General features: G+C 39.0%; 1 protein-coding gene across 1 annotated transcript; it reads left to right on the forward strand.

The window, feature by feature from the left end:
- The first annotated feature begins 7,472 nt into the window (after positions 1–7,472).
- Positions 7,473–26,685, forward strand: CLINT1 (clathrin interactor 1). Its single transcript, XM_072400435.1, has 10 exons — positions 7,473–7,587; positions 11,516–11,624; positions 13,111–13,275; positions 15,690–15,867; positions 16,160–16,397; positions 18,329–18,401; positions 20,414–20,494; positions 21,430–21,713; positions 22,211–22,388; positions 24,065–26,685. Exons 1-10 carry the CDS (start codon positions 7,501–7,503, stop codon positions 24,346–24,348), a joined length of 1,677 nt encoding a protein of 558 aa, XP_072256536.1. The 5' UTR covers positions 7,473–7,500; the 3' UTR covers positions 24,349–26,685.
- The last annotated feature ends 1,097 nt before the right edge of the window (positions 26,686–27,782 follow it).

Genomic DNA, 27,782 nt, shown 5'->3' on the forward strand with positions numbered 1-27,782 from the left:
AACAGATAAGCCTCAGATGATTTGCAGTTCCAGGATTAGCGTCCTCACATTCCCATGTTCAGGTTATTCTAGTTTGTTGATTGAACTTTGTTCTCTACTTCCTTTTGTAGATTGTTGAAACACTGGCGTTTCTTTGCCAATTTTTAGGAAATTTCTGCCAGCTTTTGATTGCAGTAAGAATTGTACAGATTATAGTAACCTACAACCTATAGATTCACAGAGATGGTAAATCTCATTCATCAATGTAGTCTTATTTTTGTCCAAAGCTGGTAAAATTTTAATTTTCATGCCATAATGTGTCCACATTTTTGCGCAATAACCTTTTTTAAAGGCATGACAAAAAAGTTCTGTTAAAAAAAGTGATCTAACAACTCTGAACAAGTTTCCTTGTTCACAGCCTGGTGAGCCTAAACTGTGAACAGTGGTGCCCTCTAGTGTGTGTTAACGTCATTACATTGGATCTTTTTTCTAATATTACACAAAGGATTTTTCAAACTGAAGTTGTGTATTTTTTTTTCTAGAGTATTTTGTGCCTCAAAGTAAACACAATTTATAAAAACTTCTATAAACTTTAACAAGTTAAGATAGAACTAAGGTCTCTCAAAAAACTATAAATGCATCTGCACTTCCGTTTTCTCCTAATCTTTTGGAAAGGTCCCCACTTGTTTATCTTAATGATAAACTAAAGCAGCTTTTTGTGATGACGCGGTTAAGAATGTGCTTCTGAAATAAAAATAGAATTGCCCCACTTATGTAGTCTGCTTTCATTCCAGCTGGGTTAATGCTACAGCAGGCATGGCTATTGGTATTATTGCTGCTGATTGATAAACTTGTGTCTTGTCATTCAGCACCTGGCCACACCAAGTCCCTGAACACTACTTACTAAACTGACAGCATTGCCCCAACTGCTGAAACCCATTGCAGCCATCGCTGGACTGTACGTAGACAGAAATTGACGCTCATAAGCTGCAGGAGGTCAGCAGAGATGTATCAAAGGTGAATAAAGTACTAAATGATCAATAGATTTTTTTTATTGTTTAGGAACAGTAAAAACAAACACATGAAGTTTTGGTTTGGTTTTATTTGTCTCCCTGTTTTTGTTAGTCATTCAGATTCATAAGAGTATAATAAACCGTTTTATTTATCAACGCCACATCCCTAATACGTAATACCACACATCAAAATCTGAACAATTTCGTAATTCAATAGGACTTTTTAGGCTAATAATTCAAAATTCAGAATTATTTTGTAAATGTAAACCATTATACTTTATATAACATTTAATAACATAATATGAGATACTCCTGTCAGGGTCAACCTAAAAAGGGTTACACCCTGTATTTTTGATGCGTTTCACGGACTAGTTCCGCTTCTTCAGGAAAAAAACCTGATATCTGATGTTTGTAGCATGTGGAGCCTCACCCAATTAGGGTGGTAACGAGCAAGAACAACAGCACCTGATCTAAGATCTTTTGGAGCAGCACACCAGCAGAGATACACATTGTTAATTGATATAGACAAAGTCCCTTTTTTGAAAGAAATGAAATGGCTTTAAATACCTATTGTATTTAAAGAAGCAACGTGGATGAATAGGCTTACAATAACTAACCCAGAAGTTGACCTATGAGAATAATTGATTGGTTACTGAGAAACACTCCAGGTGCTGTTGCTCTTGCTTGTTACCACCCAAATTGGGTGAGGCTCCACATGCTACAAACATCCGGTATCTGTTTCTTTTCTGAAGAAGCAAAACTAGTTCGTGAAATGCGTTGCAAAATACAGGGAGTTTACCTTTTTTAGGGTGACCCCGACATGAATTTCTTGTAATATGTTTTGTTTGCATAGTTGGTTTTAAGATTTTATATGTTAGGAATTTTAATGGTATTTAATAAAGTATAAATTGTTTTTACATTTACAAAATTCTAAATTTTTAATTGATTAGCCTCAAAAGTCCCATTGAATTATGAAATCGTTCAAATTTTTATGTGTGGTGTTTCATTCAGATTATTCATGTTTCAGGGCTAGTCCATCAGAATTATTGCACTACCAAATAATTTATTGATAATTTTGCCATATGAAACTAGGTAAATGAACAAAGCCATGGTTAGTTGTTGCCTGTTTAAAAACTAAGCCCTGTATGGTCAGCACAGGCTAATGGCATATTCATATGCTTAGAAGTCCCTGGCTTTGCCCAGAAAGAAGAGCGCCAGAGTTATGAAATAACACATTTATTCAACATATTCCCCCCTGAGACTGATGCACTTGGTACAGCGTAGTTGCAGCTTTTCTAGACCGTTCAGATAAAGGTCTATGGGTTGGGCTGCAAACCAGCTCTCAGCAGCATCCTTGACATCAGAAAGGTCCTCAAAACATTGTCCCTTCAAGTGTTTCCTCAAATTCGGGAACAGATAATAGTCCGAAGGGGCCAGGTCAGGTGAGAAGGGGGATGGTGGAAACATTGGAAACCCAGGGTATTCCATTAGGCAGCCACAACTTTGGATGCGTGCACAGGTGCATTGTCCTGCAAAAAAGGATCCCTTTGGTCAACTTTCCAAGCGGTTTTGTCTTAATTGTCTCCTTCAGCTGGTTCAGGAGGTTAGCATAATACTGATACTAGAGCCCTAAGGTAGGTAGTCCACCAACAGAATAACATCTTTGTCCAGAAAAAACAGACGCCGTTACTTTTTTGCCAATTTCTGGGTTCTTCTGCCACGGGGACCCGCTGTGGCGCCATTCCTTTTACTGTTCCTTGGTTTCTGGATCATAGATGTGGAGCCAGGTTTCATCCTCAGTCACTAACCTAGCAAAAAAGTCCTGTGCAGCTTCAAAATGGGCCAAAACAGCTTTGGATGCTTCAACTCGTTCCTTCTTCTGATCACTGTTCAAACATTTCGGCACCCACTTCGCTGAAAGCTTGCGCATGTCTAGGATAGTGGTGATAACAAACCCAACACGCATGCCATCACAGCTTCTCACTAAAAGAAAAAACAGTTTTAAGAATCGCAAAGACCTCATATTTGCAGAGTTATATATTAGGATATTAGGCTGTCATATGCCCCCACACTAATTTTTCTATTTCATCTGGATGGGGGTCAAAAGCCAGGAACTTCTCAGCACCCCCTCGTATATGCAGAGGAGGAGGTTTTAGCATTAAAGGGCTGTGAAAAGGACAGGACCTGCATCCTATAAAATGTTTTACATCTGTTTAGGGGCAGGGAAAGCATGTTTTCAGGTTTGAGAAAACTGCCCATGCCAGGAGAGGATATTTTTCAAGCAGGGGAAAGGGGTGTCAGTATGTGAAGAAGGTATAGACAACCTGATCACCTTCTATCTGATGTACTACACCTCCCAGTAGACCCTAAGATGCTGGGCCTTGTTTTTTTTCAATATATGGCTTATAATATTAAGTAGTGTGCAATGAAGACTATACGCCTGTAATGTGCAATAGGTTTGCCATTATTTGTAATACGTACACTGGATGATACTGCAGAGCACAGAATAGGACATTATAGATGAATGATGGCCTTTGTGGGATGCTGTTAAATACGTCCTAAAAACTGATGCAATGTAAAAGGTTCCTGGAAACTGGGATTATTACATCCTTAGTCAGTCCTCTCTTTCCAAGAAAACCTCACTGATCAGACCACATAAGTGCAATAGATTGGAATCCTTTTGTCTGCTGCCTGCCAGAATCTCACACTGGATATTTTGCACTTATCTTTGTTGTGTTGTCGCAAAACAAATTCCCAACTGATCCAAAAGGTAATTGGTCTAAGCATTCTGTCCTAAAAAGCGAGCCTAAAAAATGCAATCTGTGGCTTTTGTTGGACAGAAAGCACTTTTTGTTTGCCCTTGTGAAGCTAGTTTCCATTTATGAGCCAGACTAAAGCTACGTACGCACGCTATAATATTGTCTCCTGAGGTGAATAGTTGTGATCTTGTCCGGCAAAATTCTGGTATTTGCACTGTTGTCCACTGACCTTGAAGTTTATTATTTGGCAAAGCAGGAACAACTGCTGTACTTTCCTATGGGACATTGGGTTCCACTTGCTATTCACCCACCCCCCCACCCCACTGTAAACGTTTGCAAAAGATCACATATGGTGACAGAAGGCACTCAACAAGTTGGTGTTAACATTGCATACTTTAGAGTGGTATAGACGCCAGCCATCACACATACCTTTATGACCAGACTACAGAATTCAGGTTCCAGGTAAGGGTTACTAAGCAGTAAGACATTTTAGATAATTGTATGATTCCAGCATCAGGGCAACAATTTGGGTAATGCCCTATTCTTTTCCATCATGACTGTGCACAAAGTCGGCTCCATAAAGGTATGGTTTGATGTAGACAACCAGAATGTCCATCTAGAACTCTCTCTGCTGAACATAACTGAAATGAATTGGTGGACAATATCATTACCAGACCTTGCAATGTTCTTTTGGTTGAATGCCTATAGCTTCAAAATGGGGCCAACTTCATATTATTGCTGGTGGTTTCGCAAAAGAATGCCATTTGTAATTTTACATTTACTTCTGTTTTTATGCAGCCACATTGTCTGATGCATATGTTACATACATTTTAGCAGAGCAGGTTTCCTGGGGGTAACAAACATGGATCATGCCTGCTTGTTGTGCATTGCAACAGCCACTTAAGCTACGTACACACTTCCAATTATTATCGTCGGAAAACGAACGACGAACGTTCCTGCACGATATACACGAACGATCGTATAGCACCGATCCTGCACATAGAGGTAACGACACGATCGTTCGTAGATATTGTAGAAAGATCCTTTCCAACGACAAAAATTGGCAGTGTGTACGCAGCTTTACTATGGTTTGACATGCTGGGAGGAACCACAGCAAGTGATGGGGGAAGCAGAAAATTGACCTAACCTGGGAAATATTACACAGGCTTAATAGAAAGAAAGGTATAATATTCTATACGCTGCTATAATATGTGTACAGTTGTTTTGTATATAGAATTTTTACATGTAAAGTCGGAAAGTTGTATGCATTTCTCCTTGGGCTTTGCCCTAAAGTTATTTGCTGAAGTCACTCCTTTAATTTTTATATACTGACCAGGCAAAAGTGCTGTCTTTGAGTAGGTTATCTAGTCCTAATGTAACTATTAGGCCAATGCATAGTGCTTTTAACTTCTTTCTGACCTGCTTAAAGCTGCTTCTGCACTCCCACAAACATACAAAATTCTGTAGACATTGGCCGTCAATTGCTGTGTAGTTGCTAAAATAAAATGGAATGCTTTTGCAAAAACATGTCCAAGTCTTGGAGCTGCACATTATATGAAATATGTTTTATTGAAAAATAAGCAGGTTAGCTGAGCTGTGAAGTCTTTTAGGAATGTGAGCCGGACAAGCTGAGGTGCTGAGAGAACAACTTGAATGACTAACATGCTTCTGCTATAACCTGCAGGAGCCCTACTAGGCAAAACACTTGGTTCTTGCAGTCATTTAAGAAAGCTAATACAGGCATTTGCAACTCCCTGCATACGCATTTTTAGGACTGAAAAATCTGTTAAGGTTACCTCTCCTGAAGTAGTAAGCAAGGTCCAGGACAGAACAATGTACAGTCTTCTCACTATTTAGTAGTCACTTTTGTTACAGTAGTCCCAGATATGTTGCAGCTTTCATGCTCCCCTCCTTGCCCAGTCACAGTCTACAAATTACTAAATGGGGCAACGCAGTACATCTAGTGGGGCATCGCAGATATCGCTTTCCAAGTTGTTTCTGTAATTCAGATTCTGTGACATGTGGTGTATTGGAGTGGACTGCACTTTACATAGACTGAACCAGGCCTAAAATATTTCATGGCTGAGAATGTTTTCTGGCATTTGAAATTACCAACCCAAAGAAAGTGAAAGGAACTTGCAAAATTTGCTGTGGGTTTTTAGCAACATTTAAGAGCATCTTTTTTTTTTTTTTTTTTCCCCCTTTACAGTACAACAGAAATATGTGAAAAGTTACTATTCCAGCTTAGCTGTAGCTTTTGTCAATGTAGGGTGCGTAGGGCTTTGTACACACATCATATGATTCTTGTTCGATTGTTTCAGGGCTAGTAACTTAATTTGTCCAGCCCTTTACTTGAATATTCCAAACTGCTAGTGAAACCTTTGTAGCTGAATGTGTTTGTTTTGATTCCTTCAGTTGTGCTTGGATTTGTGCAAATGTGGCTAATAAACTTGCTCAATAAAATCCCTTTTTTTCCTATTTGAGGGTCATTACAAATGACTTTATCATACCAAAAGGAATATTGTGTCTCATCTGTTCTTTTTTCTTTTTTAGACTTAGTACATGCAATTATTTTGTTTTTTAATCATAACCACTAAATGCTGGTCATCAACTTCATCAGGAAACTAAATGTAATTAAAGGCACGTTAACAAAACTCTCTAAGAGCCCCTAAGGCTTTATTCTAAGGCTGCATACATGTTGAATTTTCGTCATTGCAAACAATCTTTGACGATTGTATCCAGTGACAGATGAAAGCCCGAGCGCTGTTGCAGACACCTATTGTTCTGCTCCATGGAGCGGGAGTGAAGTGGACAAGTGAGAAACGCTTCCTTGTCTTGCGTAGCCGTAGTACCTGGACCACTCTAGCTAGTTATAATGTGTAAATCATTGGGAAGATTGCAGCAGGTGGTGAGGATAGGGGACACGCACACACAACCTCTTCTCTTAGAATTGTCCCCTCCAAGAGATCCTGCTCTGCTTACATTGGAAATCAGTAAGCTGGAGGAGTATGCTAAGTGAAGTGATTTGCTAACTCGCTACTAAGAAAGTATTTTAGTGGTTATTCTGTGACTTCAATGATCAGTTGTTTCACAGTGCCTTCAACTACCCAGTTTATCAAAATTGGCTCCTTTACCATTTACAGAGGCAAACCAGTGGTACATATTTAGGATGCTCCTATTAGCAGGCGTTTTGCATTGTAATACACTTGAATAGCACTTTGTGCTGCTTCTCACACTCACTGTTTGAGCTAAACTCTGTACAGGAGTTGCAGAAGTCTATGAAAACCGTGCAGGTATCTCATTTATTTAGTAAAAATTTGTATAAATTATTGTCTAATTCAATAAACACTGCCTTTTATATGGAACCGATGTTCAACTTTCTATATTCTTTTTAAATATAACTATACCTTTATGCAGATCACCCAGACTCTCTTTAAACATGTCTTAAATTTGATGTCCCTCCATCTTTAACTATGCAAACAATATACACATAAAAAGTTGGTGCTGCAACTTCTTTTAGTAAGCTTACAGGAATGTGCTGTTTCATCGTACAAATCACATGACCGTGACTGCTACTTGTGCCCAGTTAAGCCACTTAGCTGAGTGATCTGCATTTGTAAGAAATACAGCTTGTAAAAATAAGATTTAGCAAGTATTCAGTTTGTATAGGTTCTCTGCTGCCATCTAGAGCTTGTGTAGATGATTGCAATGGAATTATTGCCTCTGATTTTCTTTGCAGGGCAACGTTCATGTATGAGCAGTTCCCAGAGCTGATGAACATGTTGTGGACGAGGATGCTGAAAGACAACAAGAAGAACTGGCGCAGAGTTTACAAGGTATTGGAACTGGGCTGATCTGTATGGTATATGTCTGATCTTATCCAGAAGGACTGCCAGCTGTTGTCAAAGATCTTTTTTAAGTGACCTATTGCTTTTATATATTTTTTTTTGGAAATCCCTGCACAGAACAATGTGGCTCCTACCATTCCTGTCTTATGTTTCACCTTATTTGTTGATTATTTTTTTCTTTCTTTTCTTTAAACAAGAAACATTCACCAGGGAAAGAATTGAATAATACATATTTAACATTCATAAATCAATTCCATTATCACCTCCCGCTTATTCTGAAGATTAATCGAGGCCGTTGTTTCTCAACCAGGATTCCTCCAGAGGTTGCTAGGGGTTCCTTGAGTGATGAGCAATTTGTAGCTTTTGGGTCCATTGATGAGGTTTCTCATCCCTTCCTGTGAAGTCTTTAGGACAGGCTGTTTGGAGGGAAAGAAATCTTTTGCATGGCAGCACTACGTCCCTAAAAGCTCTGTTTAATAACGTGGTAATGGGTTAGACATTTTATACTCGTATGAGTCGGGAAGAGTTAGCTTTCTCATATTTGTATTGAAGGGTAAATAATTCTGTTGAGATATTTGATCATGGGAGGGGGGTATTCATGTGTACGCAGGCCCCCTTTCTGATTTGATCTGTGTTATATAGCAGATGATCTGCTGCTCAAGGTGAAGAGAAGCAGGAGGTATTGGAGCCTGCAGGGTTCAGCGTATGCTCTCTCCCTGCAATCCCCAGAGATCTGTACTTGTTAATATTTAATGCCTTTACACACCCTAGTTATACATCCAGTCTGTCTTCTGAGGATTTGCTGCCAGGCTCATCCAGGCTCTCTCCTTTATTACTAACATTTTCCTCTGTTTTTTCTTTTTTTTTTTTTTTTTTTTTTTTATACCCCAGCAGTGAAATCTCAGTTTCTGTAATCAGGAACCATAAAAATATGGCTGCTGGTATCAGGCTTTGAACACTGGCAACTTTATGTTCTGTACCAGTTCCTCTTAGAGGCTGTTAAAGTTTGCTCTACTTTTTTGTATGTGTACACAAGGACATTGTCTTAGATATTTATATCTTCATATCTGCTTTATTTCTCTTGGCTATTTTATCTGCAGTAGATTTGCCCATCCCCACTGATATGTAGAGATCCTTAGGCACAATTTTACAAGAGCTCTGTAATAACCCTATCATGGCCTTTTTACAATCGTACTTCTGTCTGGCCTTTCATTCTATAGGTAGGTGTTGGTTTATTTGCAGAAAAAAAGAAATTTAGGATTTTCTTTACAAAACAGCAATAGAGAAAAGCAAATTTTATCTAGTCTATAATATTGCCAAGCATCATTTTCAGTCTTTGCATAGTTACCTACTGTTTTGGCAATCTGTGACCCTAAAAGCCTAGGGCACTTTGATCCCCCAACCTGCCTATTTATAGATAATTGGCCCTACTAGAGTGAAACTGACTTAAAAGGGGCCAAATGCAACAGCAGTGCAGTAACCTCGCTTTTTAGTGCATTATTCAGATGTCACAGTTGTCATGTTCCAGAAATGTATCTACTGTAATTTTTTCCCAATATGAAAATTACATTTACATAGATCTTTAATAATTTTAACTTCATTTAATCTTATTTACCGGATAACAAAATTCTTTCATGAGTAAATTGAGCAAACAAAAAGCATGTATGTATGTATTTTGTAGTCTAAAGGTTTTTCTGGCATTTCATTTTTATATAAAGTGTTGTTATTGAAGCATTTATCGTTTAGCCAATCTGGTTCCAAGCACCACCCTTTGTGTGGGCAGTAAAGCATGGAATTGTGGTAAGGTTAGCAGGCCAGTCTCAAAATGTTTAATTAAACTGGCTGGTTTGGAAATTAAAGAGAGGTCATACTTGTAGAAAAAAAATATATATTTTTCCTACATTTACAAACCTATTGCCTTTTATTTTAGTTTCTACTTGTATCCATTATTTGTTTTCCCAATAAACATTTAGATTACAAGTACACTTTCCCCCCCAAGAACCCTAATTTAGGATAACTCTATTAGTGCAGATCACTGCAGTGTCACCAGAAGCAACGGAGTGTAAAAAAGCATTTTAAAGCATTTCCAAGCTAAAGTTAATCACATATCAGAACATGTGAGGGCACAGGTCTATAAAAAGCTAAAATAAGTAGATCTTTATTTGGTCCTTAAAGAAAAACCAAATACCATTACATTACCACAATTTATTTCTGACCTTAGTGTAGTTATTGCTGTTTTGACCTTCAGTACTGTGCACATCATATAGAGATGTATTTATACCATCTGCAGAAAACCAGTCCTCCCTCTTTCCATCTGTGTGTTGATTAAGAAGCATACGGAAATACATGCTCCAGCTCAGATCCCACACACTTGTCTGAAGTCATGTGCTTTGTGTTTACTCCAAGAGTCAACTGGAAGTATGACCTGCTCTATAATTTACATTTAATGGCTTGTGTGGACTCTCCACATACACACAATCCCTACTTGCAATCCATCCTGGTTTTGGGGAGCTAAAATAAGTCTGGAAATCAAATGTTATTTTAGCTGCTCAGTGCTCAAATGCCAGATTTGTATTTTGTACTAGAGGGATAGTGTAGGTGACCCGTGCATGTAGTATGGTACAATTGTCACTTCCTATGGGCTATTATGATATTTAATTCTATCTAATAGTCATGACAAATGGCCATTGTTCCATATCTGATGCTCATCTATATTTATATGCATGTTCCAACACTTTTCTTCCTTGGTCTGGTAGCTTACCATAAGGTGGTGTTGCAGGTGAGATATACAAAATAAGGACCAAGCGAGTGCAAGACCATGGGTAAAGAATGATTCAGATAGGTTTAAGAGATGATGGCATCACTGCAGATGCTGGTTTGTGTGGGGAACTCTCAGCATCACGTTATATTAAAATCTTTGTTCTCTGCTGGGATTTCTATCTGTGTGAAGTTTAATTTTACAGTCCAAGTCCACATCTTTTGATCTTATTGGCATTTTTTACATAATGCTATTTCTGTCTTCCCAATGTAGTGTTCAACCCAGAGATTTTTTTAAGCTGGTTGGGAAGAAATTGTAGGCAAGTGTATTGTGACCCGGCTCTTAAGTAACCACCCAAAAACAGCCGGGTGGTTACTGAAAAGTGCTGGGTTGTGCACCCGGTTAAAAGGGGCTGGGGAAAACACTAAATGTATGAAATCCTGTTGAAGGGGTGCCATTTAACCCCTAATATATATTGGTTTTTGTATGTGTGTTAACAGATATGTACTTGCAATGAATCTTGCAAAACCCTACATACAGTCATCTTCCTCTCTTCTCATAGTTTTGAAGTGTGAAAGAGTTCAAATTTGTGTCAGGTTTCTATTCACTCCGATATGGAGATTATCTGGTAATTTTGTCTGAATGACACCAGGACTAGAAAAGAGGAAGTAGTTGTCCCTGACATGAAGGAAGCAGACTGCAATTTATGTGCACGATAATTTGGGCAAAGTGTGTGTACTGCAGCTAGATGTCCCCGGTCTGATGGCCAGCATCATTCAACCCTCTTCTTCTGAGCCCAGATTTTTTTGGACCTGGCAGAGTTTCTGAACAGTGATGAACTAATATCTCTACAAATCTTTCATTTCCTATCATGATGGTCCATGTGAGCACTTATTGGCCTCCTTGTACTGCTTTTTCTTTCCAGCCCACCTGTACAGGGACTACAAAAGGCTGGGCTGGGTCAAATTCAGAAACTTGTGCTGCTTGAATTTAAAACCATTTAATGATACATTTCAGAACTGCATTAAGTTGTATCTTTATATCTTTTTAGAGTTACATTTTTTTTTATCATTTTAACACTTTACTACCATGAAGTTTTAATTTCTGTGGTGAGAATGACTTGCATTCACATCTCTGTTCTCTCTCTTCTTCATGCAGTCCTTGCTGCTGCTGGCGTACCTCATACGGAACGGAGCAGAGCGGGTCGTCACAAGCGCCAGGGAGCACATTTATGACTTGCGATCCTTGGAAAATTACCACTTTGTAGGTGAGTATTAGCAAAGAAGAAGAAGAAAAAAAATTGTTGGGGGGAGGCAAATTAAAGCGGTTGTTGGACTTGTCAGTCACCCAAACGTCTTCACAGGCTGCCGAGGCCTAATTGGGCCCGAGCCGCTGCAGGCTGTATGAAGAACAGATTCCAAGACACGGGGCCCTAGAGTATTAATTAGCGTGGAGAAGAACTTTTGCCGAGAGGAGAAAGCTAATAACAACACCAGCAAGCACAACACGAGCGGCACGGGTTTATATTAAAATATGCACCAGCGGCTGGTCCCCTGTGGCGGCAGAAAGAAAAGACAGGGCTTTAATTATACACCGGGAAAAAGGTCGGCCCTCCAACACACAAGCACGGCCGTTTGAAGCTCGGTTTATTCTCTCTCCCTATCCCTCTAGCCTGCGCCAAGTCCTATTTACTGTGCAAAGGAAAGCCAGGGTGTGTTTTGAATGCATTAAATAATAAAGAAAATAGTTTGCTTCGAAAGGAGGCGGCCAAGGCAATAATACACAACCCAGGAGAAGTGGCTGGGTGTTTTGCAGCCAGGTTATCTGCAATTAGAAGCAGACGGAGCGCTCGGTGTGTTGTGTGCCCAGTTAAACGTGTTAATTTGCCCTTTGTGTGCGCTGACACTCTGTGTCTCTCCTGAAGATGGTAATGGAAGTGTAGTAACGAGGTGGAGGATCAGAAAGTTTGTAAAGTATATTTTGCCATTCTATTTTTTTTTTTTTTTTTTTTTAGCTTCATTTCAATTTTCTTATTTTTAAAGTTATAGTAAATTTCCAGTTTAAATAGTCCAAGTATGCTCTAGGTCCATTGAACCAAAGGTGTTCTTATTCTTCACAGTCCATGTTATTTTAAAAGTAGCCTTGAGTAGAAAAGCCTGTCCCCTGCCAGCATGCTGTAGAGAAGGACCCTTGCTCTGTGTTGAACAGTAGTCTCTCTGCAGTGATCCATCTTACCCCCTGCTCTGTCCAATCTAATACTTAGCAAATGTATATAGATGAAAATAGTGCAAACAAATTTGTCAAAATGTCACCATGACAACTAGCAATTTCAGTAGCAGTTCCATGCAGGTTTATTTTAAAAGAAAAGTGTAATGGTGTCTCTTTATGTGCATACCATATCACGGTGATCTGTTTTTTCCATTCCACCGTCATGCCGTAGCGTTAGAGTTCACCTGTGGCCATGATGCATTAAAATAAACTCTTATTGGTCTGCATGTAAAGTAATTTTTTGTGAAGTATAGATCTGTTTCTAACAGCTTGGTAGGCTGTGACATCCCTTCTGTCGGAAAAAGGAGCTGTGATTTCAGTGCCTCAAAAATGTTTTGAATTGCTTCACAAAGCCTGTAGCTACAGAGTTAAGACCTTTCATATCCTGACCATTGCCCACATTTACAAGCTTCTTACACCATGGCTAATGTCATATTAAAGAATCTCATAGAGTCCTTATGGCTTTATATTCCTTTGTTTTTCAGATGAAAATGGTAAAGACCAAGGCATCAACATCCGGCAGAAGGTGAAGGAAATGGTGGAGTTTGTCCAAGATGATGACCGCCTTCGAGAAGAACGCAAGAAAGCCAAGAAGAACAAAGACAAATACATTGGCGTGTCCTCAGAGAGTTCAGGGGGGTTCAGATACGGTGAGTACTGTGTTTGTACTGCACATGGCGAGGCTGATGGCATTCAGTGATTATAGCTTGGCATTGTGTTGGCATACAGCAATGGAAAACCATCCTGATGTATTAAAGTGGGGCTCTGTTTACTGAGCAGGAACTCAAAATGTAGTATAAATCTTACCCTTTATTTGGTTAATAAATTTAGAGAACTTTTTAAATAAGTTGGCAAATAAACTTCAACCTTCATATTTGCACTGTAATAGCCACCTGTCCCGGATTGCTTATTGCTGCTTCCCGGAACCTCTTGTTCTGGAGCAAACGCTAAGCGCCTCATATGTCACATGACCACCTCTGTGGGTAAATAGTCCTTTCATTGGGAATAAAGCCAGAATAAAGATATTTTATCCTTTTGCTGGAAATATTTTTCCCATCTTTATGGAAAGTGTTTTGAATTGTAAATCACTTGTTTACAGCAATGCCTTCTCTAGCCAGAGGAATTGCTAGCTGCTCTCATTATTATTTGATGGTGGTGTAGTATATCCATGCATAATCTTCCCTAATGTTTGTTTATAATCTGTTTTTATTAAGCTGTAATGTGTGCAGGGAACATATCTCAGTTATTTGTGAGATTTGCACACATCTGTGTCTATTTTCTGACATTCCCTGATCCTGTAACTCTGTACAGTCCTATTTTATAATGTGTAAAAAGGTAATCGGTAGATTTATTTTCATAGTGCAAGCTGTTTTGGTTTATGTGCTTAGTTACTACCTTAAAAAAAACTCACTGGCCCCAATTTCTGCAGTTCAAAAACAGGAAGTTTTTACCTTCATTTGTGAACCAAACCTAACACTCCAGGATAAAGATTTTATCTTTAGCCCATTCATCCAGAAGCGCTCCCCAACAACCTTCAACCGATAGGTGTTCTCTCTGCTGTTTGCGGTAACAAGTGGCAGAGTTTTGTTCTAGTAAATGGCAGGGAGCATGCCCATCCGCTGAAAGTTGTTAGGAAGCATTCCCAGCTGAATGTGAAATCAAAATAAAAATGGGGACTTCCATAAAATTTTAAAACATTGTTCCCCTTCTCCACAACAAAGAGGCAAGTGTCCTGTAGACCTCAGAAATAGTGTGAAACCATGTAACTGATAACAAAGGAAGAGAGCACTGGAAATTAGCACATGAGATTTCTTTACTGATATAACAAAACACTTTCATTGGTGTATTTACCAGACCCAAAAAAGACCCACTGTTTACATTTACAGTCTTTGGAAGACATGCCAAACAATCCTCCAGGTCTTCCATTTCAGTATGCCACTCGAGCTTTCGCTATCCCAACTTGCTGTGTCTATCTGTACCCGCCGTCTGTGCAGTACAGACACGGGTTGCTGCATCTGTACCGCTCTGTCCTATCTACTCATTCCTCTTCTTTTTTCTCCAATCAAACAATTTTTTAGATTTGAAAGACAATGGCCCTCTTGTGTATATATATGTGATGTGTATGAAGTAGAGAAAATAAGTGTGTAAATTATAAGCTTTAATCATATTACAGATGCTTATATTTTCCTCTACCTATTCCCCACGCCTAGTGTCTTGGAAAGATTCTCCTGGGAGTCGAACAAAACCTTTACAAAGAACAATATGGAAGCTTCTATTGCTGTTACCTTGCTTTTTATGGAATGCTAGTTGGCTGGCTGTCATGCTTCTCTAGTGGCTTTCATACAAGTCACTGACCTGCAATAACTGTGAATCAGAAGTTGTGCCTTCAATGGCTAAAGCTATAGACAGCCTGAAAACCAGCACTTAGAAGGTCCCCAGTAGCAGGTTCTATAGTGCGGTCAGCAATTATATGTAAACCCAAAATCTAATTTGCAGTGTGTTTGCCATCATCACTCAATGTATATGATTTTCCTAAAGTGGACCTATCATCAAAACTTTTACTTGACATGAAGGGATAGACAACCAAGGTGAAGCCACTCTCCTTCTGTCTTTACCGCCCTAGCATGGTCTCTCAAAGAAAACCTTATAAACAAGGAATGTATAGAACACACTAAAAGTTAATGTGCGTATTCCTGTATATCGCTCATTTTGAACTACACTTCCCCAATAAGCATTGACAATCAAAGGTTGTCATGGCTTGTTGGGGCCTATAGTTCTTTGTTAAGGTTAAGGGCCTTGCTCTTTCTGGCAATTAGTAAAAACTAATTCTTGTAATTTCTTTTCTTAATTGGTGTATTGATCATTGATTTCCACCTAATCCATGCATTGGGACGATTACTTTTTCTTTTCTTTTTCTCTGAACATGGTATTCTGGTGTGCTTCCTATGTTGTTCCTAACTCTCTTCATGCTGATTCAAATGAATAATATGTATCATCAAGCATCTGGGTAAAAAAGGGATTATGATTTGCTGAGGCTTTAACTTGTGTGCTGAATATTCTACAGGTGACCGATATGATCCAGAACCTAGATCTAAATGGGACGAGGACTGGGATAAGAGTAAGACAGGCTTCCCATTCAGTGACAAGCTGGGGGAGATAAGTGATAAGATTGGAAGTACTATAGATGACACAATCAACAAGTTCCGGAGGAAAGACAGGGAAGACTCCCCTGAGCGGGGCAGGTAAGGAAGATCTACATATTCCAGGCATTAAATATTAAGGTGAACCTTTGTAAGGTTTAAAAGCCCCAAAAAAAGCTGATCTGCCTATTCACTGAAACTTTATAAGCTTGTTAGAGGCATGAGAATAGCTATTTTTTTTAAAGAAACCCAGGCTGAACATTTGGCCTTGACTTCTGGCCAAGTTGACACAAGCCTGGTCTCTCTTGGAACTAGCCTTCTTTTCCCTTACATAATAGTTAAATCTAGACTCTGCCTACTGTGTTCAGCATCAGGTTTTGTCACCACTTTCTAGTGACAGTGAAGAAGAAAGAAAAGCAAACCGTGGTAAGCAGTCAGAATTTAAAGATGAAGAAGAAACTGTTACCACCAAGCACATTCATATCACTCAGGCCACAGAGACCACCACCACCCGTCACAAACGTACAGGAAATCCATCCAAAACCATCGATCTGGGAGCAGCTGCACACTACACTGGAGACAAAGACAGTCCAGAGCTTGCGTCAACTTCCAGCCTGCCCGCTACATCCAAGGTCTGTTATACTTTGTCTTGTGTATTAAAATAAATGTGTACATTGTCCATTTAAGCTCTGCACTTACCTTCCTTCTATTTTCAGTCTACTCACCACTGTATAGGCTCTTCTAGTTTTTCAATGCAAAAGTTTACTTCACTTCAAGCAGTGGTACTTCTCTGCAGTTGATGTACACATTTAAGTAAATCTTTGTTTTGCCTAAAGACAAAGCATCAGGTTCACCTTAGTCCTTACCAGCAACAAATACCATATTTTTGTTTCCTTGCTGATCATGTCTTCCTCCAGGAGTGAGGTAAAATCTTGTGTAAAGTTCACATTATGTTATACAGGGCAATGAACTCACATGATGCACAGTGGCACAGGGATGTCACACACCTATTCATAGTTGGAAGTACTGGATGTTTTCTTTGGCACTTAGCACTGAACATAGAAAAGAATAAGCAAAGGGATCCATGGAGTGATGGAGGATTTCACCTAATTTCTATTCTAATGGGAACTTGCCATAGCTGATGCTACTCAGTATCATAGGAAGCTGTCAATATTTCATTCATGAAAGTTACAAGATAAGGAGGGTACTGTCCATGGAACAGGGGTGGTCTGTACTATCATCTTTACTGGTGGTAGGCAGATGATGGCAGAAAGCAGCCATGTTAAAGAACAGCCAATGTTCTAGGTTCCATGTTAATGGCAATATCATTCTAAATCTGTTAAGATATTTCCATTACTAAGATAAGCTCAGAAAACATGTTAACCCCCTGGCTGTATTCCTGCTTGTGGCTTAGGGTGAATTTTATGTACCAAAAGCGGTAACCCTGAGCCACACTCGGGGTAGCATTAAAAAAATCTTACTTGCTCCCCACAATTCAGCGGCGTCCTCCAGTGATCCCCACCCGGCTTCTGCATCACATCCTCGGCTTGATCGATGTGATGCGTTGGTATGCTGGGGAGGCATGGCCTGGCGGGAAATTTTAAAGCAGATTACATTGCAATCTGATTTTAACATATCGATCACAGTGATAGTCATAATAAATAAATTCATAAGCTTATCTATTATTGTACCCTTGTTTGGACAAATTTAATTTTTTTTAAATGCTTGGTTTTTTTTTAATTAATAAATTAAATGTATTATTATAATATTTAATTATTAGTCATATTTAATCATTATAATTATTTATTGTATTATAATTTATGATTTGTTTTTCAAACTTACTCATACCCGGGAGTAATTCCTAAGAATTACAGGACAAAAATATAAACAAATTTACATGCAAAACAATGTATAGAAATTTTCTTTTTCTTTCAAAGACAGGACCTCCACTAGTTTAAAAAATGTTAGGATTGAAGCCATAGTTGTTGCTAGTATCTTTGGGACTAAGCGTGGTGATGTGCCATGGGCCTCAGGCAACTTGCCTGGTGATGAAATGCCTTTTAAGTACATTGCTATTAGGTGCACAAGGCTGGAAAACTTGTAAATTACTTGGAACAGCAGAAGGAGAGTTTATTCAAATGTTAGATGTTACAGCACTGTCTAATCCCCATATTAGTAGTTCTATCCATAGCTTTCTTTTCTGTTGGGTGATTGGTTGCTTGAGCAGACAACTTAGTGCAATCTCAATCAATCACAAACTATAATCATAAGGGTCTCATTGGGCTTATGCACAATCAGTGGGTTTAGGCCAACGTCAGATCTGTTTAATTCTTTCATTGACCCTGTATAAAATATTAGCTAGAAACTTCCATGAGCCTGTTTTGTAATGTAAATGGGTGTAAACAATTATTGGCATTTTAAGGTATCTTCAACCAACTTTATAGCTATGTGTTTTCTTTAAAACTGTTATTGATCTTGTACACACTTAAGAACACAACCAAAAGGGTTGCTTGTATTCTTGAACAGTTGACTGTATACTTACAGTTTTTCATTGTCTCTACAGGCTACCAGTGACTCAAACAAAAAGTCATCCAGTGCCCTGGTGGATTTACTATTTGATTCAGGACAGACAGCAGGTACTTTGACCACTGACATAAATTGGGGGGAAAGCAGAGTATAAAAGAAAATCTTGTGTACGCTGTGCTGTATGTAATATCCTGCATACCATTAACTGTCATATTGTAATCAAGAAAGGAACAGATACATTTGATAATAAGAGCAAATTCATAAAGCTGGCAGTTATTTCATTGATAAGGATATCTGTTTGTAGTACAGCAATGTAGTGACATTACATACTTTAAGACAACGTGAAATCAAAAAGTTTTCAAATAAGTTTTTCTAGTTGGAGAAATGACTTTTGGGCAATTCCAATAATATCACCTGTCGGCTAAACCAGTCCATTGATAAGTATACCAGGCCCACAAAGGCCAAATGTCATGGATGCTCACACTTGTTATATATATAATGCACCTGATCACTGAATGGGAATTCTAGAAAATAAATCTTGGTATTTATCTAATAGAAATATGAACTTGTTTCTTATATCAGTACTAAGATGTTATTTGCAGTGTCTTATATGGCTCTTTTTATAAAAAGGGCTTGTCCATGTGTTCATTGTTAATGCTCCACCTAGAAATGTTTGAGTGAATGTAACATTCCCTGTTTTATAAATAGAGCTCCAAGATTTTCTTGGAGAAATACTCTAAAATACAACTGAAAATTCTATTTAATTAGATAAAAGTACAATAATGAAGCATTTGTTGGTTCTCAAGTAAGCCTTCACAAGGAACTTTCCTTGGCTTTTTGGTTTGTTACATATATAATTGAAAACATTTTGTTGTATCCGTTAAGATTCACTGATCTTGTAAGTTCCTGTACGCCCTGAAGTCTTTTCTCAAACGTCTTCATAAGGACACTTTTGCCTATGTTAGGGTGCTAAGTGGAGGCGGTGTACAGTCATCGTAGAATTTTTTGTTCTAGGGTGACAGCACTGCCCTTTCATAGATGCAGTACAGTGAGTAAGAATTGCCACCCTTGGACATAGTGTATTACTGTCTGCATACCAGGTAAAAATAAAGAGGTAAAAAATTAAACTTCTGACATCACATGTAAGGACTTTGCAGGTGATATACTATTTTCCTTCAGTTTAAACCATGTATCAGTTTAACCATGCAGCCTATAGGAGCAGATACCTCTAGTCTTCTAATGTGCAATCCATCGCTGGTACCAGTTATATGTGAAACAAACTGCTATGGATCTGATATGCTTTTGAGCACCTCTATAGAATGAGGGGACAGCAGTGTAGGAATCCTATTCTTCTGTTTACTGTTTAGGTTGCTGCCTAATAATCATGGTGTGGGATACATGTTTTTTTTTTCATACCACATAGAAAGTTTATAGGTCCGTTAGGCTTATGTTGTGGCAAAACAAACATAAACTATGTAGGCGTACATCTAAAGATTTCTTAGTTTTAGCAAATAAAATTAAGTTTGTTGCAGAAAATAATACAGAAATATTTGTTCAATTCTTGGTCCTTTGTATCTTGGTACTTGGCCCCTGGTGATCTCCCAAGCAGAACCATTTTATGTCCTGTCCGATTGGCAGTGCCAGATGGTTGGAATTTCTTGTAGAGTTGTGGCAGCCTGGGCATTATGCCAGGTATCAAAAGCGGTCTTTGGGGATATTTGAGTGCTGGGCAGATGTTATGGCACCACCTGCCCAGCCAGCTGTGCTGACAGGACGGTCACAGCAAGTGCGGATCTGAGCAACTGAGGGCCACTTACTGTGTTTTATTCGGTTGTGGGAAGGGGGGAGGGAGGCTGTTTTGTGTCCGTATTGTCCATCCATTATTGTATTTATCTTGTGGTGAACGCTATGTTCCATTATATTTTTTTTTTAAATGTATGTATGTAATGTATGTTTGTTAAATTATGAATTTTGGATGTGTTTACAAAAAGTCTAAAAAAATCATCTTTGGAAGGATCCATATCTTGCGATAATATTGTGTTCAAGTTCCTTTCTTAGTTCTCTTTTTGTATCACTTTGCTTTGACCTTTACCAGTTTTAAACCTATTTTTCTCTGTTTTAGGTTCATCTTCAGATCCTTTTGATGAATTTGCTGATTTTAATTCACATGCTGCTCAGACTTCTGTCTTTCCTGCTGCACAAGGTAAGTAAGACAGTTTGCTTCCCCCCCTTTCCCACTTTAAACATTAAGCAAGCCCCAGCAGGACATGCATCCCACAATGCAATGTGCAAAGCAAAACAACATATACAGGGAATCAGTGTGTCCTTGGAGCACATAGGGAATCATTTAAGTATAAGAGGGATGAATTTGCACACAGCAAACTGCACCTCACTAATGCTGATATTGTAAAAATAGTCAAGGCAAAAAGCTGGTTAAAGTTGTGAAAGGTAGACCAACGCATTTCCATAATTAGGCATGTTGGTCAGCTTGGTCACTTACTGTTAATAATAGGTTTGCTTTAGAGAATGTCTGACATGCAAGATATAGGATTTCCATTACGGAGTGCTGCAGTGGTGTCATGAATTAATTTATAGTTTTTTAGGGTTAGAACCTTCCTGTTCATACAACCAACACCCCTCCACTTATACTTTCATTTTAAGCCGAACAAGAGACTAGTGGAAAACCTCTGCTGAGAATAAGGCTGTAATTTAAAGCATTTTTTGCTACAGCTGGGGAATGGTTAAACCATTTCATTCATTTATTGCTGTCTGTCTCTGTTTCCCTCACTTTTGTACTGGTTGAAATTTGTCACATCAGGGGCAGTCTTTCAAAATTAGGCCTTAGCTTGCCAAAAAAAAGCTTTTCAGAAATGAAAGCCAAGGATGTGAATAAAGTTAACTCAAAAAGTAATCTTCCCAGTATATCATTGTGCTACATGTCACTTTAATCTTGTCTTGGGAGAGATCAGTGTCTTCCAGTACGTTTCTTGTGCAGGTACCCTGTGGAAGAATATGTTTTATAGCTTATAGCTCGACAATATATACTAAATATGTGAAGCAGAATTTTCTATGGTAGAAATTTTTTTTTCCAGATATTTCTTTGTGTTCCAGATTTTTACAACTTTTTTTTCCCCTTAGCTCCCACAGCAACTGGTAATGGAGAGTTTGGAGACTGGGCAGCTTTCAGCCAACCAGCACCCACCCCATCTACACCCTCAACAGATCTGTTTGTAGGGATTCAGCAAAGTACAGACTTATTTACTAGCGCTGCTCCTCAGATCAGCCCTGCTCCTTCCACCCCCTCAGACCTTTTTGACCTCCTAGGGACCTCACATACCACCATGACCACATCCCAGAGCATGAATCTATCAATGATGAGCTCCAGCACAGTAGGCGTGACGTTGCCCATGTCAAGATCGCAGGTAAGATCTGTGTAATTTCGAGCAAAGTAATTTTTAATTTGATACAAATTTATTATAAGTTTATAACTAAGCCACCAAAAAGGTTCCTATGATTCACAGAGTTCCAGTCTGGTTCAGGCAACTGATGATGGCACATCAAATGCTACCAAGAAAATGGGTGCCTATTAATTTGTAATCTATGTGAACAACCCAGATGCCATAATATACTAGAGCACTAACACATTGCCTATTGCTTAGTTTAAGGTCAAGACCTACTTCAAAGTGAATCTGCCCAATTAGGATAAAGTGACACTAGAAATTAGTGTTCCTCCCAGCTGCCAACAGGGACGTCATCCACGTATATTTTACTTGGTGGATTAGATCAGTTCCATCATTCTGGTATGAAGTGCCATGAAATAGGCAATGTAGAGAAAATGAATTGCCCATCTGCTGTAAAGATTTGTTGTTTTTCTGAAGATACTTTGCTTTAATGTGAAATGTAACACTTTGTTTCTCAGCCCCTCCAGAAACAGAACACCCTCCCCACATCTGGGACAGACCTCAAAACTCCTGGAAAAACTTTGCCATCCACATGGTCTGATCCTAGCGTAAACATCTCCCTGGACAGCCTGATCCCAGGCATGCAGCCCTGTAAACCAGCTCAACCCTCTCTTAACGCAATGATGCAACAGCAGAGTAAGTGCCCCTCCTTGAGTAACAAATTCAGCTATCTGCTTAGAGTTGAGTGTAGTAAAGTAACGGTGATGGTATGCAGCTTGAGTTTCTAGCTCTAGTGGGCTGTCTTTGGTTCTGGGAACTTTGAACTAGAACATGGCATTGTTGTTGGTTGTTTGTGTCTTAGAGGGTTTTATTCACAAAGCTTAAACACAAGGAAAAGGTTGTCTATTAACCTCCTGGGCGGTCCATTTCTGTCTGGATTTATGTCTAAAAGCGGTACGTTGTCTTTCATGAAAATTTATTTTACAGTACAATATAATAGTATTAGTATAATGAAGTTTGAAACACAAAATCATGGCAAAATAATAAATTAAATAAAAAAAAATACATTTAATGATAAACTTTGCCATGATTTTGTGTTTCAAACTTTAATATACTCATACTATTATATTATACTGTAAAATAAATTTTCATGAAAGACAATGTACTGTTTTTAGACATAAATCCACTGTATTGCATTCAATACAGTTTTTTTGTATTGAATGCAATACAAAATAATTTGATATTCCCGCCGCGCCCCTAGCATTGACTGTACGCACCAACGTCACTGGGAACTCCCGGGGGACAGATCAAGGAAGAGGACGTGGCCAGAGGATGGCAGGACGCCAGAGGATGCCAATGGAACCAGGTAGGCTATTTTTTTTAGCTACTTTTTTTTTTTACCGCTTTCAGGGTTTTTTTTTTTTTTTTCGAGCCACACTTGGGCTTACTGCTCTGGAGTTAAAATACCATTGGACTGAAATTACTGTCTTTTTTAAAAAAAAAAAAAAATAAATTTACTTTTTTTTGGTTGACATTATGAATTAAGCCTAAACATTTTTAGGGTAATACAAAAGAGAAACAAAAGCAATGCAAAATAAAATTATATTCTGCCTTCTTTACTTTCAAGACACTGTTATCTTGTACTGGTACAAGCACAAAACATTTTTTGCAGTGTTTTTTTTTCCAGTGAACTATTTCCTAAATACTTCTTGTTTTACTTTACTAGAATATTTTCCTAGTCCAGAAAAAGTTGGTTCTCTAGCATTGCCTTCATCCTCCTTGCATATCATTTTCTTCCTCTCTACATAATTTTTTTATGTAGGGTGATAAAAGGAAGGGGGGGGGGGTAAATACTGCAAAACTTCACTTGAATGAAGGCTGTTTGTTCTGGGTTTGCTGTCCACACATTTTTTGTTGCAAGTAAATAACATGCATTAAATGCAACTATAATTTTTTAAATATTTTGCTAAAATTATCTAGTGATGGGGTTTAATTCTATGTCCGTGAGCATGAATTCTGTGGCTTCATAAAAGAAACCTTAATATTTCACTTAAAAACGTAAGCTATATGGAGATTTGCATTCTTGTTCCAGGTCTTTAGATAGGAGAGAGTTTCAACATAATCAACATTTTCAGGATGTCAAAAATGTTAGGTCTTCAATATCATTGGAAGCTATCTCAGATTTGGTTTATTCTGGTGGCCAGGACAACTCAGTGGCATTTTATACTTCAGTGATTCCATGGTGATGAACATGAACCATAAATTGGTTCCTATAGTGCAGTTTCACACTGAGGGAGAATTTTTTGCCGAATTTTTTTTACTCTTTGGAAGACTGACTGCAATTCTTATTAATTTGTTTTCTTCTTCCGTAGATTTACAACAGCCGATGACGATGCTGCCACAGAGTTTTGCAAGTATGAACATTAGTGGAAGCCCAGGCATGATGCCCATCCGACCTCAAACTAGTCCCATGATGGCCAGCCCAATGCCAGGAACTATGGGCGTTCCCAACATGATGACTTCTGGAATCCCTCCAATGATGAACCAAGGCATGATGGCAATGCCCAACACCATGGGGGTGCCTGTGGGAATGGCCCCTGTAGCAATGCCTCCCAAACAAGATGCCTTTGCAAACTTTGCCAACTTCAGCAAATAAAAAGCTTTATCCACCCCGTCCCACCCAGTTCTGGGACATGAAGGATTTTCAGCAGCACATATGGCAGCAAATGGTTTGGGGGGAGGGGAAAGTGGAGGACTGGAGAGCGTTGTCTTGACCTCCATAACCTAAATCTTTTATAATGGAACTTACAGATAAACTGTTTGTAGAGGGACTGGGGCTACGGTCTGAGGAGACTGCTCTATATGGAGCATTAATGCCTTTATGTACCAGACAGGTTTAAGCGGGTATACAATGCCTGCCATCAGGGTACGCAACAGGGCGCTTTTTCCACCCCCTTTCCCCTTGTTTTAAATTCTGGGCTCCTGATCCACCTGGCTGATAGAATAACCACACACAATACTTACCTTAACACATTCCTGCCCTCGCAGACATCTGACTGAGAACCCAAGCCATCACCTGGGAACGATTTAATTTTCTTTTTAATTATAATATATACAAAATTATCTATTTTTGTGATTTAGTCTGTTCAGTTACTGCTGCTTTACATAAATTGAGCTGGCATTTTTACTACATAAGCGATAAGGTGTCACAGGGACTGGATTATGCTACAGCCAGGCTGTCTCTGTGTCCTTTTTCTGAAATACCCATTATTTGGCATGTTTTTAGCATGTCTTTTATCTTTATTAAGTGATGCGGTCTGTCTCACTGATCAGTAATTATAACATATATCACTGTAAAGCTGGGACCTTTTTTTTGTGACAGCCTAAAGAATAACTGTATTTTTGGTGCTGTTATTCTTTAAAAGATGCCCCTATCTTCCATTCGAACTGTAAATATACCTGTCCACCATCCATGGAGTTGACAGCTGCTGGGATTTGCCCATCCTCTCCACTAAATATCTTCCCTTTGGGCAATGCAGAACTTCTATTTAGTCCTGTGGAAAGACTGTAACTATTGGCTGGCAGCCTTTTCCATAGGAAGGACCAGAGCTGGGTCTGGGAAAGGTTGTGTGGGGAGACTGTGCGGCTTTGTGATGCACAGGGAACCTTTTTAATAAAATGTTGAGGGGATAAGCTTTTATCTGAATAACATGTTTTGGAGAAGTTGGGGGGGGGGGGGGGGGTCAGGTAGGAAACTTGGAAAATACATACTAAAAGTCTAGTCTAGAGCAGTAGTTATTTGACTACAGATTAGAAACCTTTATATGGCCTGCACCAATGCTGTCACAAAAAGTGTTTTCCTTAGGGCCTGTGTCACAATAAGAATGGGGTGCCTTGGAGTCCCTTGGTAGCCAGGTCATAGGGTCATGGTTTTCTGTTTTAGCGATGTTTTCACTTAAGTCCGCATTGATTGCGTTATAACAATCCTTGCATTTTCATGCTCTGCCTTTAGGATCATTTACCGCACAGTCTTCCGCCTTAGCTGGTGCTAGGTTGTGTTTCCCAAAAAGATGTCTCGTGCACGGTGCATCCCTCACCTAGGGCTGGCTGGCACCAAAATCTTTTTGCTGCACAGATCACCTTATCACAATATGTCCCTGTCTTTAAAAGGTTTGTGTTCTAAAAGAAAGAACTAAAAATGCTAACCAGCTTCTGGAAATTATATTACCATATCATGCTGATCCTATGACTTTAGTCCTTTTGTGGGGTCATTTACTTCGAGCAAATAGGAAACAAGTAAGGTGAACACTCCTTATCTGCATATTTGTTTCACGTTGGCAAAGTCAGAGGCATCATCTTGATAGCTGGGGAAATGTCATTTTCAGAAAGTGGGCATCAGAGGCAGCCATGTAGTTTTCATGTGAAAGGTTTTCTGTTTCTATGTGAAGCACCTGTTGCTTTGTCTTTTACCCCCTTTTATGCATAATAAAATATCCACTGGGCTGTGACAATAATTATAACAGATTACATTCTGAATGATCCTGGGGACAGATGGCACCTTTCATTATTTTCAGCCCCCTCGCTCACCTCCTAAGCGCTGGTCGTCCCCGGGTCCTAGCAGCAAGGCCTGATTCACCTACGGCAGGCTCCATGCAGCCTTTCCTTGTATGACCTTCCTAAACTCCCACAATCCTTGTTTAGCTTTGAAAAGGATTATGGGGTGTTTAGCGGAGACATATACTAGAAGTGGAGGCTGTGTTTTTTGTTTTTTTGTTTTGTTTTCAGCTGCTTTCCTCTATAAAGTGTGACCGATTTTAGATTTTTTACAATTTTTTCCCCTTCACTCCTTTCTTTCTTTGTAAATAAGGCAGCAGCCGGTGTTGGGACTCAGTAATGAATTAAATACAGATCTATATTATTACTAAAGGGGAGCTTTAGCTGCCTTGAGATTTCTGGCTTGACATAAATAAATATATATAAAAACTAAACACAATTTCTGATGCCTTATTTTCTTTGTAAAAACTTTACCTGATTTTTATCTAGCCATTCACTGATGGCTCTTTTACTAAAAAATCCATTGCCAAGTGAGCTAAGGACTGATCTGCCAATTTTAAATCCGTACAGAATCCTTTGCATGTTGGGTACATTTCCCTACTGAATTAAACCGTAAATAAATGAAAGAAGTACTCTGGGAATGTATCTATGGCACGAACAGCAATTGGTGAATATGGTATGTCAGTCACACATTTACTTCTCTGCTGCTCTTTTCTAGAGACAGCTCTCTGATACAGGAAGTAGAAGGCAGCGGAAGCACTAAATATCATTACACTGTTATCCGGGCATTGTCGCTATCCTTTACATGGATGGTTCCTGGACATTGCCTTTGGTCTGCTTGTTCAGATCTAATTTTCATATTGTACCCCCTCCCAGCCTAAATAGTCAGTGGGCTGGCAAGCACATCCAAAAACAGCCGGGTGGTTACTGAAAAGTGCCAGGTGGTGCACCCAGCTAAACAGGGCTGGGGAGAACACTGGATACATGGCTTAATACGTGCACCACATCTTCACTTGGGTACCCTTATTCGGACACAAAACTTTAATGTCAACATCTATTATTGGGTGGCCGTGCTCTGCCCTATATCCCATTAGTGGGACAGTGTTCTCACACTATGACACAAGTTCCCAGTGGGAAGTACAAGTGGGTGTTTCAGCACACATTATACAAACAAGAAAGACAATTGGCCATCATTAGAGAACAAGCTGACAATAAATTGCTTGCAGAAGATCAGCATCACTGGGATATAACAAAATGGATAAAAGTAAAATATGTTTTTAAAATTTATGTTCTAGGTTTGTCTTTTCTTATATGTACCTTCTTTCACAGTATGAAGGACCTGCTAGTATTTTCATCAGCTGACGTTTCTCTGTCAGATGCCTGTGTAAATAAGAAGGAATTTTGCTTCTCTCCCCTTAGTTAATCACAGAGCTTTTATTTTGTGAATGACTAAGAAGAGGGGGTGAAAAAGGCCCTGGTACAGCCACAACTGGTTTCCAGAGCTGCGGTTGGTACACCAGGAGCAACATGTAAGGA

Source organism: Pyxicephalus adspersus, chromosome 2 (genome assembly GCF_032062135.1).
Source record: "Pyxicephalus adspersus chromosome 2, UCB_Pads_2.0, whole genome shotgun sequence".
Classification (NCBI taxonomy): domain Eukaryota; kingdom Metazoa; phylum Chordata; class Amphibia; order Anura; family Pyxicephalidae; genus Pyxicephalus; species Pyxicephalus adspersus.

Coding starts and splice junctions, on each gene's coding strand:
- CLINT1 (XM_072400435.1), top strand. CDS start 7,501: ATGTATGAGCAGTTCCCAGAGCTGATGAACATGTTGTGGACGAGGATG. Junction 16,398..18,328: donor GCCTGCCCGCTACATCCAAG/GTCTGTTATACT, acceptor TTGTCTCTACAG/GCTACCAGTGACTCAAACAA. Junction 21,714..22,210: donor TGCCCATGTCAAGATCGCAG/GTAAGATCTGTG, acceptor TTTGTTTCTCAG/CCCCTCCAGAAACAGAACAC.